The 15,819-nt window shown below is 45.1% G+C and overlaps 1 protein-coding gene across 1 annotated transcript in view; it reads right to left on the minus strand.

Moving 5' to 3' along the window:
- Nucleotides 1-15,819, minus strand: part of SH3PXD2A (SH3 and PX domains 2A) — a 215,512-nt gene that overhangs the window by 67,003 nt on the left and 132,690 nt on the right. Inside the window, 1 exon segment of the mRNA XM_009881540.1 lies at nt 8,642-8,689. Within this exon segment, the coding sequence (XP_009879842.1) occupies nt 8,642-8,689 (48 nt within the window).

Genomic DNA, 15,819 nt, shown 5'->3' on the forward strand with positions numbered 1-15,819 from the left:
CTGCAGCCCTTAAATAGAAACACATGAGCAGGATTGAAAGAGAGGGAGGTGGGGTGGAGGGAGAGAGGGGAGGGCGGGGAAGAGTGTTTACTTGAAACAGAAGAAGAAAAAAGTTATAGCGCCAGATCCTTGCTCAAACACGGCCACCCCCCGCCAGCTCCGCGGTTCCGCATTCCCTGCGGCAGAGCAGCCCCGAGCGGGACCCGGGCGCCGCTGCTGCGGGCTGCCCCAGAAGGCACAGCATGCTCCGGATTCCCCCTCTCCATCGCCCTGCAGCACCTTTTGGAGCCAACCTCTCCAGTTGTTCGGTTTCTCTTCGGTACTGAGGGCTTTCGGCTGTCAGAGCCATTTATGAATGAGTGTAGGCTCTCACACAAACAGGGGCAAAAAAAGGTGCAAAATAACCGCTTTCTTCTCTTCCTACACACGCCTGGAGTTGTTTCTTTATTTGCTTGTTAGTGTTTGGTCTCCCCCCCCCCCATTTTATTTCTGACTTTTCCACCCCCAAACCAAAATAGTGTGCTTTGAGGTAGAGCTGCGAGGCAGGCATGCCGCCCAGGCGGACGCAGAGGGGGACCTCCTCGCCCTGCTGCTCGTTGTACCAGACACATCTCGACCCTCTGGTGCAACATAAACAGTGCGGCCGGGGCCTCTGCAACCCCAAGCCCAGGCACAGACTGGCTGTGCTCTGCCTGGAAACCACCTCGAAGTGTCATGAAAACCTTTAGGGAATCAAGGTTTCTTAATCCGCCCTCACTTATAGATGCTTCAGAGCGTCAAATCAGAGCAAAAAGCACCTACAATTTCTGTCTAAGAGCCACCAGACACATGCCTTAATGCAAAATTATTTTACAGGTTTCCCAAATTACAGCAATGTGTATTAGGGCAGAGCAGTTTGGGCCAAGAGCATTATTATACATTTTATACAGTGAGAGGTAGTTCCTGTCTCTAGATTAAGACACAGATGGAAAGGGGAGACAGCAGCAGATGTATGACTTGCTGCAAGTCTCATTTCACGTGATGGGGGCAGAGCCAGGAGCAGGGTCCAGGTCTCCTGAATCTCTGATGACAAATTGGCTACAAGAGACGGGAAGGAAGCAGCATGGTCTGAAACTGTCCACCAGACAAGTCAGGGAACTGACAGCCAAGCACAGGATGCTCAGTGCTGTATTTCTAAAAGCAGCATGTTCATATACATTTGGGCTGAAGATGCAAAGTGATTCTACAGACAAATAATTAGCACCCCTGCCAAGAGAGAGGTAAAGAGTGCATCAGCCATTAAAACAGCATCCTGTGAAATGAAAATCCTAGAACAAAAAGCAATTAATTCAACTGTTTCCTGAAAGGAAACGCTATCACAATGCCTCCCTTTGGACCAGATTTAAGAAATCCAGAAAATTATAAGACTTCCTTGCTCCCTAAGCGTGCCTCTGACTCTCCTCAGGTTACATAGGTTAATTTTCTTTAAAGAGGAGTCATCTCCTTTAGAAGTTTGTGTTTAAGAGATTTAGTTTTTCTATGGATAGTTGAACCACAGCCAGTAGCAGGAATAGGGGGAGAAGACCATGAGCTGACAACATGGACATTTATAAAAAAATTTTTACCATCACTGTTCATTCCAAATAAGCATCGTGTTTCTGGTCATGATGAATCAACTTGACTTATGTGTTCTGGTTTAAACCAGTGCTAATTGGGTTATGTAGAGTGCAACACGATGGTTTCCCCTATTTCACACTGCTTCCCACACAGTCCCTTTTCCAGTCCAGAATGGGGCAGCATTATCATCTTCCTTCAACTTACTTGTGCAAGTAAGACCTACAATGCCTACCCTGTTTTAGTTGTCTTAAGATAAATACCAGTTCTCTAACCAGAAACAAAAGCCATGAATTCATGTTTACACATGTGCATCAGCAGAGAATTCACTATGCGGAAAGCCAAAAGGAGGGACCACACAATGGCAGCAGGGGACACGCAGGAAGCTACTTGCTAAACAGACACCCCAAATGTCCTTCTTTCTTCTAATTTCCTACACAGTTTTTGTGGGAGTAGAGCAAGTTAAAAAAACCCAAAACGCAGTATTGGCTTGGTGGCAGGAGTAGTGCTCATGTATTCCACATGTCCCTGGTGGGAATAAGGAGAGGACCAGGCTGGAGCGCAGGCTGGCAAACACCCCACCGTAAGCCACCAAGGCCAAGCCAGGGACCATGTGCCAAGGGAGCAACCTTGCCAGGAAACCCGGAGAAGCAGCACTTCAAATCCACCTCCGCAACTCTGGCTCCAAAAAAAGTGGGTTTACAACAGTCTGGCAAGATAGGATATATCTGGACTCACATACCCAAAACCCAGCAGGACTCTACAACGCTGTTTACTCTGTCCTGCCTTGGATAAGGTACTTGCTGCAGGAGGGTTTCTTTGTCACGACAGTGGTTGGTGCAACATACATACAATTAAGAGACTTTTTTAACAGAAGCTTGTATAAGTGTTACAGGGTTCCTATTAAGATAAAAAAATAGGGTGATAAATTCCTTGGTCTAGGAAGTAACCAAGGTCAAACTTGTTCATTTCCAGCTACAGCAGATCATGTCTAGAGGATATCCCCCTTTGGAGGGGTGGGGTCCCTGTGGCTCCCAAGTGATGCTTGCCAGGATTAGGCACTGCACAGTGGGGAAGACTTCAGAAACAGAAAAGGAGGAAAGAAAGGAGGAAGGAGAGGAGGAAATAAGACAGAGAAACAGCTCCTCCCAGTAATCAAAAGTGTTAAACATTTTCTGGGTAGCCTGATTTAGGTTGTTACTGTATTCCCTTCAGGCACAGTCAGTAGGGTAAAAAAACCCCAAACTTTAACCCTCCTCAGCCTTCTATCCCCCACAAGCACCTTTAGATGAATTACTCCTCAGTGACACTCAGGATGCCCACAGCATTGCTGGTATCTTATGTCCGACTGCAGGTTTTTCCCCCAAAGGGTATTCAAAAAAACAAGACAAGCAACACCACAGAGAGCACAGCACCAATTACACCCACCGCCACGGGCACTTCCGCATCCCTGCTAATTAGCTCAGGTCTAATTTGTAACACCAAACACAGCATCTCATTGAAGAGTAACAGCCTGCTCAGTGTGAAGCACGCCAGAGAAGAGGGATGCAGAGTAACACGAGTTCCCCAGCAAGCTCACATGCACACTGCAGTACCCCCCTGACATTACAGCCCCACGTTTTCAAAAGTCTCTTCAGCCCAGGCAGGAGAAACAGAGAGCAGAGTTTAGGATAAGGCCAATGTGCCAGCTGAAGTTCCCCCTGCTTTCCCCCCTAAAAAGCAGAATTAGTGTTTTGGTTTAGCTCCGACTTGCAAGCCCTCCCCAGAGCAGAGCGCACGATAGATCGCTGGCTGAAATAAGAGTTTGCTTGCCTCTCCGTTTACTTTTGCCTCGAGTCCGTTTCCTGGTTAAAGTCTTGAGGATACCCCTCCTCCTCTCCATAGGGCTCCACTTTACAATCCTCCCGCTCCTCACCTCAGCGATTCCCTTCCTGGGGTTGGGCAGAAATGTCATCGGAGCTTGTCTGTGCCCCTCACAGCTGGCACTATTAAGTGACACAGTTGAACCTTGTCCCCCTCGCCAGGCAGCGAAGAGGGAGCATCATTCCTCCCGCTGTACTCAACCAGCAACTACTGTGAAAGCCTCCTAAATAAGAGCGCCGAGCACCCGTTCCAAGCAACGTCGTCTTCCTCCTCCTCCTCCTGTGTTGCAACAGCTAAGACCTATGATGGTTTTGCAATAGCCAAAAATTAAAACCACCAACTGGACTCCAAAAATAAAATCATCTGGATATGGAAATCTGAGACTCCAAATCTTTGCCAGAGTACTCCGTTGTTATCAGGCTATAAACATGTCTGCTCTTTTAATCCATACAGCGCACAGGCTTTTATATTACCCTTTTATGATTATCAATCAAGTGTTTACAGATTCAAACTAAATGAATTAGTACTGGGCTGGTCAGTGGAAGCTTTGCACAAGCAGCCAAAACCACAGAAACAGTCAGTGAACGCCATAAGGATGATTCACAGCTGAACAACCAACTGGCAGGTAGTGCAGCTCTTCTGACCTGGGCACAACTGCTGAGGACACGTGCAGGGTCTGCACGCAGGGGCGTCTGGCAGAAAGCATCCCTGAGCATCACGGCTTTCCATATGATAAAGTCAGAGCTGCACAGTTTTCTGTGCACAGGGAGGAGTAACTGCGGTAGCTTGGATCTAGAGCTGTGGTTTCTTGTTAAAGCCAATTCTTCAAGGGTAAGCTTTTATGTATCTCTGGAAAACTCCTTTTGGGGGGGGAAAACAACCCACACCCAGAATAGCAGCAAGCCTACTCAAAAATCCTCAAGTCTGTCTGTCGCCTCACAACAGCCATATGCCCAGCTCTAAACAACGGGATTTTCTTCCCCTAAAAACTTCACCTCTTTTCTTTCTTATCAGAAGGACCAAGTCACTATGATAAACAAACACATTAAAACTACATGTTTTCTTTGGGGGTGGATCACTGGTGGAGGGCTCAAGTATTTTAAGATAGAAAGCTTAGGTCTGCCTAAAAATTGGGTTAAGTGTCTAATGCACACAAGATAAAAAACAGACTTTACCACATAAATCACATGAGATTATACAAGACCTCATGATCTCACAGGGGTCTACAAAAAAGTAGTTCCTGATATAACCAGTTCCTAGAGTAAGCAGTGGGATGAGGCTGATGAAGCCTCCTACAAGTCTCCTTGAGGACAATATGAACTCAGATCAAAACCATGTTTCTAAGCCTAGGGTCTCTCTTCTATTCAGTGGGGTTGGGTTTTTTTTAAGAACAAAAACCAAAAGAACAAACAAAAATTAGTGTGCCCTAAACAAACAATGAAGCCTTTGACTCATCTCCTGAATACTCCTGCATTCCGGCCCGTCATTCTTCAGCACCCTTCCCACTTACCAAAATTCAGGCTGTATTTGCACATCAGTTATTTTTGGAAGTAAAACACCACTCACAGCTTGTGACAACAGGAAAGGGGATTCATCTCCATCCCTTCTGCTAGACAGGAGTTCCCCCAGTCCTAGCAGTGGTTTGAGTTCAGAGATCAACAGCTCTCGCTGCAGCAGTCCTGAGCCACAAAGCTTCAGGGACAGAAACAGAAGTTCATTACAACCCACAGTAATTAAAGGAATTCAGTGCAAGTCCAGCCTCCAGGTCTTAGCAATAAAGTGGTACTGTCAAAAAACCTCTTTGCCTCACTATAGATGAAAATAAATATTCGGATAAGTCTATCAAATGGGTTATTAATGCACTATCATTTCTGTAGTCCTCTCCTGAGCTTGGCCAGGTAGCTCTTTTACAAAGAGCTGTTGCGTTTTCAGAAAGCGGTTTCAGAAGCAGGTGATACCGTGCTATTAGGCAGAGATAGGGTTTAAAACAGCAAAGAAAGGGTTTGGATCTGACCATTAAAGCAATTTAGAAGACTCGAAGCATGAAAAGTTTGGCCTAAAACCTTGTCCAAATTCCAAAGAATGCCTGAAAATAAAACAAGGTGAGCACCATCCACCCAGTGATGGCCAGTTCAGCATGCAAACTCTCTCATCCCAGGTTAGCAGCTGTGATTAATGTACAAGTCTCTCCATAAGTGAGCATCCATCCATACACCTTCTTTCTCAACTCCACAGCACTCACGTGCTCTGCAAGCCTTTCAGTACAAGGGGCAATAACTTCCTTGCAGAGTAGCTAAAAAAACTCTCATCTTTCTTATTATCTTTCTGGCTATACATGCAGAAATCAGGTATAGATGGTAACTCCATAAGCTGCATTAACTCCCTCTTGCCCCCCTGGGTTGCTACTACAAACAGCTACAGGGAGCCCAAGCCAAGAGCATGCATTGCCACCAAGAAGGGAATATGACCAGCGATCATAGGAGCACAAAGTTATCCTGGTGCCTGGATTCATTCCCCAGCATAAGGCACACGTAGTATTTTCTAGTGCTTTTAAGAACCAAGATCTGGATAAGCCTTCAAGAGTTTGGGACAAGTGGCAGCTTTAAGGTAGACTGTGGCTTCCAGCACTGGAGTACGTGTCTGACGCACAGCTATAACCAGCAGCAAAACACAGCCCCCGCGGGGAGCACGTCAGGAACGAGCTTGGCCCATGGTAAATGGCAGGCACTCTCTCAAGCAAGTGCTCCAGTTCAGTTCTTCCTTCTTCACAGTTCTCAGCAGCATTTCCAACAAAATTCTGACAAACAGAGAAATTCAGTGCTGACCTTTGCCAAGTGGAGCTTGTTAGTCTCAGGATTTTTATTTTTTATTTTTGATCTGCTAGGTTTTAAGACAGAGCCAAGAAAAATTAGAGGCAGGAGGGTGAAAGGGAAAAAAATAGTTGAGTCCTCTTTCTACTCCTTGGAAAGTTGGCTCTCTGAACAGCAATTCCAACCAACTAGGTTACAGGTAGCAACAGTTAAGTATTCTTAAGTATTTTGCACACAAATCTGTTAAACCACTTGGAGATTTTCACACAGCTGCTAGACAGGGTCTTCCACCACGCTGAAGTCACCTATATACTCTGGCACTTGCTCTAGTCCCGCTCAGCAGTGCAACACATTCACGTTATTCCACATGGCACAAAGCAGACTAGCCAAAGAATTTAAGAGCAGTTGAGGTGACCCAAACTACTGTGCCACCACAACACCTCTCAGGATCTGGCTGTATGGCACCCATCTTTTTCCAAAGTAGGAAATTAAACCACTTGCAATCCTTCGCTAGAGTCTCTACTTCGTGGAGCAGGTTCACACCCTCAGCTGGAGCTCAGGCAGCATGAAATTGGCTTCTGTTCTAGTCTCCAAATCTCAGCCTAGATTATAGGTATGTACTACGTGGGTAAAGATCATATTCAAATTCAAGTCTGCTTCATCAACCTGCCACATCAGGATACAGTCCATGACAGGTCTGAACTGAGAAGTAGCTGTGTTGGAAACCGGGAATTCATTTGGATGAGAAGTAAACTGAAAGGTCACATGAGCTGGAACAGCACTGGGAGCTAAGAACCTGCCAAATGCACCAGAAGACTCCTAAGTAGGCCTATGTATCAACGTTCACCTTCAAGCACCATGCAATGCCATTAATCATTTACATTTGCCCTATCATCATACACAGATTTTTTCTGAAGCCAAACTAGCAACATACATTTAGCTAAAAGCAGTCAACAGAAGGGAAGAAATTTTTATCTTTTAAAGATTTCACTTCCTTGCCCTTCAACAAGGATGGCATTCAATTTGTCATTTTACATATAGTGACATGAAACATACCCAACAGATATAGAATCAGAGAAACTCAACTTCATCCCCCAGCTAGGTAATCTGTGGGCTTCCTGTCATTCTTCCCAAGCGACACCACCTCTTCTGTCTCCTCCTCAAAACATGTCTCTCCTCTTCAGTCTCGTTCTGTTTTTCTGTCTGAACTCCCTGGTGACCTATCAACCACCAGGCTCCTGTTACTGAATATTTTAGATATTTCTGCACTTTTATGTCCAACTACCACCCTGAAACTAGACCTACTCTGCTAAGATCAGGTAGAACCACCCCAGGGATATATTCAACTTCTGTCAAGGACAGCATTTCTGAAATCACAGCAGTCTTGCTTACTAAAAAACCCTCAGACAAGAAAGTACTCATCCATTCAAGATGGTGGGATTTTGTTCACATACTTTGAACAGGGCATGAACTTGAATATTTCCCAGATCAGGTACGGAAAGCAGCAGGAGCGTTTCCATCTTTCCTTGCCATGTGACCTATGTGTGGCCTTAACCGCCCAGGTGACAAGGCCAGCATCCTGTATAGACACAGGGTCTATGGCTCATGATTATTTATGCTAAGTCTGAAGGAAGAAGGGACCCCTTCTCTGGTATTCCACATCAGGTGGCAAATGTTTGCAGAAGAAATCCCTGGTTACTCAGAAGTCCTGATTCCTTGTACTATAAAGCTTAGTTTTTGCCTTGTATTGGACTACTTCTCCCCAGACCCTGACACCTCATGTAGAAGTTGTTTCCCTGCTCCCTCCTCCATCACAAGGAGTTGCGACAAGGAATCTGACACTTCCATAAAAATTTTGCATCTTCCCGAGTCCCATGTTTTCCATATAAGACCCTTTCTACTTACTGTGGAAAAGCAAAAGAGCATTTCAGAATAACAAGGAGCACATAGTCATGTTTTTCTCCTTTATCTCGACCCACAAAATTACTCACTTTTGCTCCTCTTCATGTCTTCTCTATCCTACATGGCATAGTGAGAACGCAGCTGTGTAGGTACTTAGCTGTAGTGGTGGGCTGAACCACCACAAGAGGGGAAGCGGCTTTGGATTGTGTCTTTGAGTTGGGCAAGGAACACACAACACAGCAAACTACTATCCACTGCTAGCAGCAGCATCAAGGTGAGGCAGCAGTCAGAAGAACAAAGCTTTTCTTTATCAGAAATTGTGCACCACGAAAAACAAATACAGAAGTAGATGACAGATCCTGGATATTCACTACCAGAGACTCACATTCAAGACAACTCCAAAACCACACACAGTTCGAACTACAGACTTCTCTTTTTAATAGCATGCAGAACACCATGACACAAGAATTTACCTGGAGCGACACTCTTTTTTGGAGTCTCAGACAAACTGGACATCCAAACTTGAAATCCAAGAAGAGAGCAGCCATGAAAAGAGAAAGGAGTTAGAGAAACAAGAAAACAGTAATATCAGAAAGTCTGAAAGTTAGTCAAGACAGCTTTGAAAGAAATGTTAGTTTTTTTCCTTGAGTGGTGTTGGCATGATGGGGCCTCAGTTAAAAGTTAAATCATAAGAACTACCGAGTTAATTTTTTATGTTTTAAGAGACTTTTAGAACTTCTGAAACTGATCTGTAGTCATCCAATTTTGAGATCTCAAAATAAAATAGGCTCTGAGCTTATTCCCAATAGGACAGGGAATGCATATCAAGAGACAGTTTGACTCATTAAGCTTCAGACCTGCAAAAGTATTTAGCATTGCAGCTGTTAATGATCCCCAAGAGACCAACAGGCAACTCGGATTGAGCTTAGCAAACACATGCAAGTTTCTACAAGCATTTGTGTTTTGTTACCCTGGAATAGCATTACGGAAAATAACAACAGACAAATAATACTCCATGGAAAAGAGTACAAAGCTCCAAAAAAGGTATATTCGAAGTATAAGTAGAAATACCTTTTCTTAGCCAATGAACATGAGGCAGAAACCTGGTTAAGGGGAAAGCTAATATAGTTGCTACCAACAAGGTCAAAAGATTTCCCTCCCCCTCCATGAAATGAGGTGTAAATACTTGGCTTGGGATTCTGGGAATAATCTTCAAATGTTAAGTGGTGGGGTATTTTTGTTTGAATACACTGGAAGCATGTTTTAAGAGTTAGTAGGTTTGCCCCCACTTCAAAATAAGAACCAGCAAACACTCCCCTTCTGTGGGATGAGGGAGATAAGGACAGTGGTTACTCTCACATTGCCTGGGAGAAGAGACAAGGAGAGGTGTTTATATGATAGGCTAAGAATTTCCTAAACTCTGACAAACAATTCCAAAATGCAATTTTAAAAAACTTGTTTGCAATGGGGAACCCAGTTCTGGACCCATCAGTTTAACAGCACTGAAGATCACTCTTCAATCACTTTGAGAGAAGGGCAAGCTATACTGGTGGCCTGGTCTATTTGACTTCATATTCTGCAGGTCAAAAGCCAATAACAAGACAGCCAAAAATCAGTAATAGATTCCTAGTATGTATGTAACTGAGAAATTGCTAGCATGATACAAAGCATAAGAAACAGCTTTCAAACCTTCCCACTGGAAACCAGAAATCCAAGAATCACATTGCTGCATTTCCTCTGTGCTAAGAGAATGGTGAGGTTTTGAAATCCTTTCTTGAAGTCAGGCACACAATTTTCATTGTGTTAGAACATAATCAGAATTCAGATGGATTCAGTGTTTTGTTTACTTTTCAGTAAGTTCTCAATAGTGGCAGTCTGGAGAAAAACCTGAAGTCTTCCAACCATCAAACTCCCAAATCCATGCACTGCACTGTCACAATACAGTACAAAATACACTGTGGTAGATTGCAGTAATTTACTTTGGATTACCATTTAAAAAAAAAAAAAAAAAAAAGGCTTCGCATTGGTAGAATACAACAGGAAATCATCTGGCAGAGTAACTTGTGCTCTAGCTTATGGAGGGAATATACAGCATGTTTCTATTACTGACTCGGGGCATGCACGGAAAGGGTGTGAAGGAGTTGTTGTCAGCAACTTGTCTATTAGCTTTTGACTAGACTTCCACTGCCTTCAGGAACAGGATTGTGAACTTCAGTCAGCTGTCAGATCTTTTTCCAGACAGAAGAACCTGAATATGGCAGTGATAAATAAAGCGGAAGATTTATTGCAGGAACAACTAGGAAGATTTCAAACAGTTTGTCCCAATCCAAGCCGGCAGCAAAAGGCTGAAACAGGCAACAATTAAAAGATAGAGGGAATAAACAGCGCTTAATGCAAGCTTAGAGCTACCCTGGATCTGCCTGCTCAAGACGAGGAGGAGTTTAAACCTAGATGTGCAGTAGCTGTATCTACAAAAGCTCCACAAGATCTCAAGGAACCAGACTCACCATAAAAAACAATCCTCTTGGCTACTATGAATTTTTTTTTTTTTTTACATTTCTTTTTTAAACAAAGTATTTTTTTTTTCCCTCCTTGTTAAAACCATTGGTCTAAGCCAGACTAAAAGGGCAATCTAAGCATTAACTGGTAAGCAATCCCACAGGTCCCCAACGTGGGGCTCCCCAGCCCCAGCACTTCTCGGCTGCCCCAGCCTGACAGCAGCTCAATGTGGATGAGGTTGCTTCTGAAGCAGAAGACAGCTAGCATATTTCAGCTGCTCCTGCACATCTGCTTAGCATTAAACTTCCTTCTTGGGGATTTTTTTTTTTTTTTTATTCCAAGACGTTTAAGCTCTAATTGCTACCAGCTTTTAAGAGTTCCCCCTACAAACAATAAAAATATCAGACATTAGTGATGGATTCCACTTCACAGAGAGCTCAAACGAAGAGCCGCAGAGGGAGCCAGGGTACGGGGAGGAGGTCAAAGGCCCCAGAAGCACGCTGTGCCCGAGCCAACAAAACACAAGCTTTGCACGGCCCCGGGTTTCCCCTTTAGGACAGAGTTTTACTGGAATTCTGCATGGGGCTTGGAGCTGGTTTCCAATGGGATTGGTAACAGTAAACGAACAAACTCTCGCTTCCTGCCTCTCCTCTCCCTCATCACCGCACAGCTGAGCACCGGCTGGTCTCAGATGGTTTGGAGGTGGGGGGAAAAATCTCAGTATTTGGAAGGGAAGTTAACGTCGCCTTCTCACAGCAAGCCACTCCTAGGGCAACGGCATCCCGATTCTGCTCCTAACATCAGCCCCCACAGCCCTTGCTGCCGGCTTCAGCTGGAGCCAGAACAAACCCCTCTGATTGGAATTATTTTTAAAAGCTCAAGAGAAACGCGGGTCCATAAATTACAGCTAAGCCACAGGGGCGAGGCGGTTGTGAAAAGCACCGAGGAGGCTCCCGGTTGGAGCCACACTGCACAGAAATAGCAGCGGAGCAGGCGTGTCGCTGGAAGCGGCTGCTAAACCCCATCCCATCCGAGCTGCCACCACAGAGGTGGGCAACCCCTGGATGGGTCAGCTGGGCTCCTCAGGTGGGAAAGGAAAGGAAGGTGTTACGGGGGGCAAAGGCTTTAAAGACATGATTAAGTTGGTTGCTGTGGTGAACTAAATACATGAAATGGATGATTTTATTTAGATTTCACCAGAAGCTTTTCTGCTGCCAGTAAGACTGGTTTGTTTGCTGCTCCTCCCACCACTGGCAAGAGAACAGGCGCCAGACTGCTGGGGACCAATGCTTTACACTTGCAATACAGCCTCAGTCATCTCATTTTGGTAGCAGACTATTTGTCTTGTGTGCAGTTAGAGCAGGGCAAGCTTCAAGGAAAGCCCACAAAAGCTAGAGTAGCTCTAGAATCAAACACACAAATTCAATGCTACCAGAGTCCAGGGGATGCCACGTTCATGGTTTGCATTAGGACTACACATCCAGCTGGGTCCTGGCCCGGCAGGTGCAGAGAAACTCCTCCACAGGCATTTTAGCAGTGGCTACTGGTGCAGGTTTCTTTGTCAGTAACACTGCTTAAAATGTTCTGTTCAACGTTGAGCCTGGCATCTGCTATTTAATACTGCTGTAAAGGCCTGAAGGAACACCCTCCTAAAGATTCACAGGGTTGCATATTGCTGCAGCTATTGGGGACCTTTATAACAAACTTTCTTTATACTAATGTCTGTATAGATGTGTAACCTGTTACGCTACATATTGCCCAACAATATTCCTGCAGTAATTCCTGGGAATTGGATCATACTTGTCATGAGTCTCAGCATGGATGTAGTTCTGGCCATGCAGCTCTTGCCCCAAATGATTTCTGCGCATAGCTGAGAAGTTAGCATGGGCCAAAGGCAAGTCTCAACAAGTGCTCTGGATGTGGCTATCTTGCTTCGGAGGATACAAAGAGTTTAATTATACAGGCACGACCTGTTCTATAGAAGTTGCCTTCCATAGGAGATAATAGTCCTTGGTCCATTTAGTTAATAAAACTCTTGTTCTCATGAAGCCCTACTTTAAACATCACCTGGGAATACTGAAATCTCCCTGCAGCTGTTAAGGTACACCTTAAAATACTGAGAATAGAATTGTAAGAACAAGTGGACATGCTGAAAAAAACACTAACATCTGAAAGAGTGCTCCTTTCCAACAGTGATCAATTCTGTAGGCCATTATCCTCTCCACGATGAGGTACTACTGGCTCAGTTATTCAAGGACCACAGTGGTGAGTGCAGCTGAACACTTTGCAGATTCATTTTCCAGATATACACCCTTCCTGTCTTAATTGGAAGGGTGAAAAGAGACTAAGCAGTACGATCTTAGAGTAAACTGAAACTATACTGGCTTCCTGGGAAGTCAACGATCAGGGCTCCACTCCACTTCAGAGAACTTCACTGGTGGTCCAGTAACTGGCAGTGTTTCTTCAGACTGGAGCTAGGGGAAGTAAACGCTTCTTCTACTCATCACTGTTCACATAAGAGGCATTAAAGGGAAGAACAGGGGTGTTCTCATCCCAACAGTGGTATCTGATCAGACAGCAAGAAGTGGGCTGACCAGGCTGTTCCTTAAGTGTCCATTTCTTAGAAGTGGCCTAGAGCCTTGTTCACTGTAATGTTTGTCACATAGGGCAGAACACAAAACAGAAATTAAGCCTTTCTTTCAATTTAGATTTTGGAGGTCAAGTCTGCCAAGGAATCAGCATAAATGAAGTGCCATGCTGTCCTGGGCACTCAGGTGGGACACTTTACTGCCCAGAGCAGGTGAGGAACCCCAGGGGGCCAGACTCAATCTACTCAATCCCTCCTCTGGCTACTCCAGAGCTTCTTGCTGGGATTTTGCCTCCACTTCTCCCCTCATTGCCTCCTTTCTGCTCTCTTCAGACAAACTGAGGAACAACCTCTTCCTCCTTAGGTTGGCCATCCATACAACCAAGAGCAGGAAGCTCAATGAGGAAACCCAAAACTGCGGGGGCTTGTTTCTGCTCCCATCTGCAGACATAGCACCATGCTCCGTGTTCACCCATACCCTTGCGAGCCATCTCCAAACCCTTCCTGCCCCAGACCCATTGACCATCCTTTGTCAGCCTGTCTCCAGGTTCTTCTCCTCTAGCCCCTCCCCCTTCAGCTGGAGCTTGACACTTTGGTTTAATGGGAAAGCAATAAGATGTAGTAGTACAAGACCAGGGGAGGAAATAGAGAAATACGGGTGTTGCTAACCTCCCCCCGGAATAGAAGTGGTTACTTTTAACAGACAATTACTGTGATACAGAATCTTTGTGTAGCTCTACAATATGGCTGTAAAACAGCTTGGAAAGAGGAAAAATGCAGATGAGCCTGGATCCGAATTGGATCAGAGCTCACACAATTAACTCATTCAATTAGGCAAAGAACAACAGATAGCCAGAGAAATGGGAGGATGGTACAGAAAGGTTGCAAATGTTTTGATCTATTTCAAGCGCTACCGCTCAAGGCACCCTGTTGAACTGCACCATTGATATTTCTCCTTCCAGCCTCCAGAGGGACCTGAACAAAACCAACACTTGTGCCCAGTGCCTGACCCAGGGTGGGCCTGGTCAGACATTACACTTCCTAGGTACCACAATGGCAGATTTATTTGCTACTGTGATTGCTGGGCAAACAGCAGCCAGCCCTGTTCCTCACCAGAGCAGCTGAAATAAGCTTTCCTTGCTCTTAGGTCTGTGGGATGCCGATACATTATGTTTAAAGCAAGTGTTTTAAGATAGTCCTCAAAGGAATACAGAGATATGTTCAAATTTTATTTTTTCCCCACTGGGAGTCTGCATTTTAAAGTAAACCTCTCATTCCTGCAGAAATATCTCCTCTTCTATATACTTGAGGCAGAACATCACCTCCACTCCCCATGCCATCTGTTCAGGAGGTGGCATCTTAAAGAGCTACATCTTGAAAAAAAAAAAAGTTGATTAGTAGATTAGCTGGATTTGCATGTTTGATAGAGTGCATGAGTAAGAGGATTGGCAGCAGATATTAAATAAGGCCTTTAATTTTAGTCCTATTCACTGAGTTTAGCCCATCATGAACAGCCTGTGCAGTGCTGGTACTGGGGAAGAGGCGCTGTACTTGTGTACGGGGTGGGTGCAGATGTGCTGAGCCACAGCAATGAGCCCAGTGAGGACCTTCCTCTCCCTGGCAGAAGTGGCCGCTCTGGGAGCTGCCGGGGCTCCTCGCCTTCCCGGCACCACTCTGCAGACCAATCTCAGACCACTTCCACTTGCCACGTAAGCAGAGCTGCCTGGCGTACGCTAGACCCACACACACACTGCTTGGAAAATGTTCACATCTGGCTTTCACGTGACTTGAACGTGCCTTAGAAATTCATCATCTGGATAACTCACTCCTGCAGGGGAGAAATCCACAACAAGAGAGCTCTTTCCCCCGAGTTGAAATGGAGCAGCAGGGCGAGAGGATCGTGTGCTCAAACTGCACAGCAACACGCTCACCAGCTGCATTTCCATAGCCTCGTACAGTCCTTCACCCTTTCTAAGAGTACAAACGTAAAGAAAACTTAGTTTCAATTTTCTACTCTGTTTACTTCTGCAAAACCCCATCCTAATCCCATTTGCAGACCCAGAAGTATCCAGGATTGTTTAATTTTTGTTCTGGCAGCCATAGCTCGCATTAACTCTTTCCACATGGCAAGCAAGGACTGCTTCCCACATGACCACAGTGGTACAGCCCCTGCACATACAGTTTTGTAGTGCTTCCCAGTTTTGCTGGGAAGTGCCTAGAATATCTGAACACTAATCCACATCTACAGCTGTACAAACTGAGAGCATCACCCCTCTGAGGAAGAAAAAAAAAAAAAAAAAAACCAACACAAAACAAAACCAAAAAACAGCCTCCAACACTGCTGAGGAAGAGGGCAGAGAAGCCTCAGCTGTTGCACTTGGTAAGTCACAGGTATGTACGTGCACTAGGATTCATGCGTGGCTCAAAAAAGAAAAAAAAATAATAGCAAGAGTCAAGTCCCAGCCGTGAAAAAGAAGTCATGCTGCCAAGCACAGAAAGCGTACTGCAGCATCAGCATGTCCAGGCAGTCTGTTTTAACTGGCAGCAGACTGAGCCGGCCAACTG

The sequence above is a fragment of the Charadrius vociferus genome, unplaced genomic scaffold (assembly GCF_000708025.1).
Source record: "Charadrius vociferus isolate BGI_N301 unplaced genomic scaffold, ASM70802v2 scaffold282, whole genome shotgun sequence".
Classification (NCBI taxonomy): Eukaryota; Metazoa; Chordata; class Aves; order Charadriiformes; family Charadriidae; genus Charadrius; species Charadrius vociferus.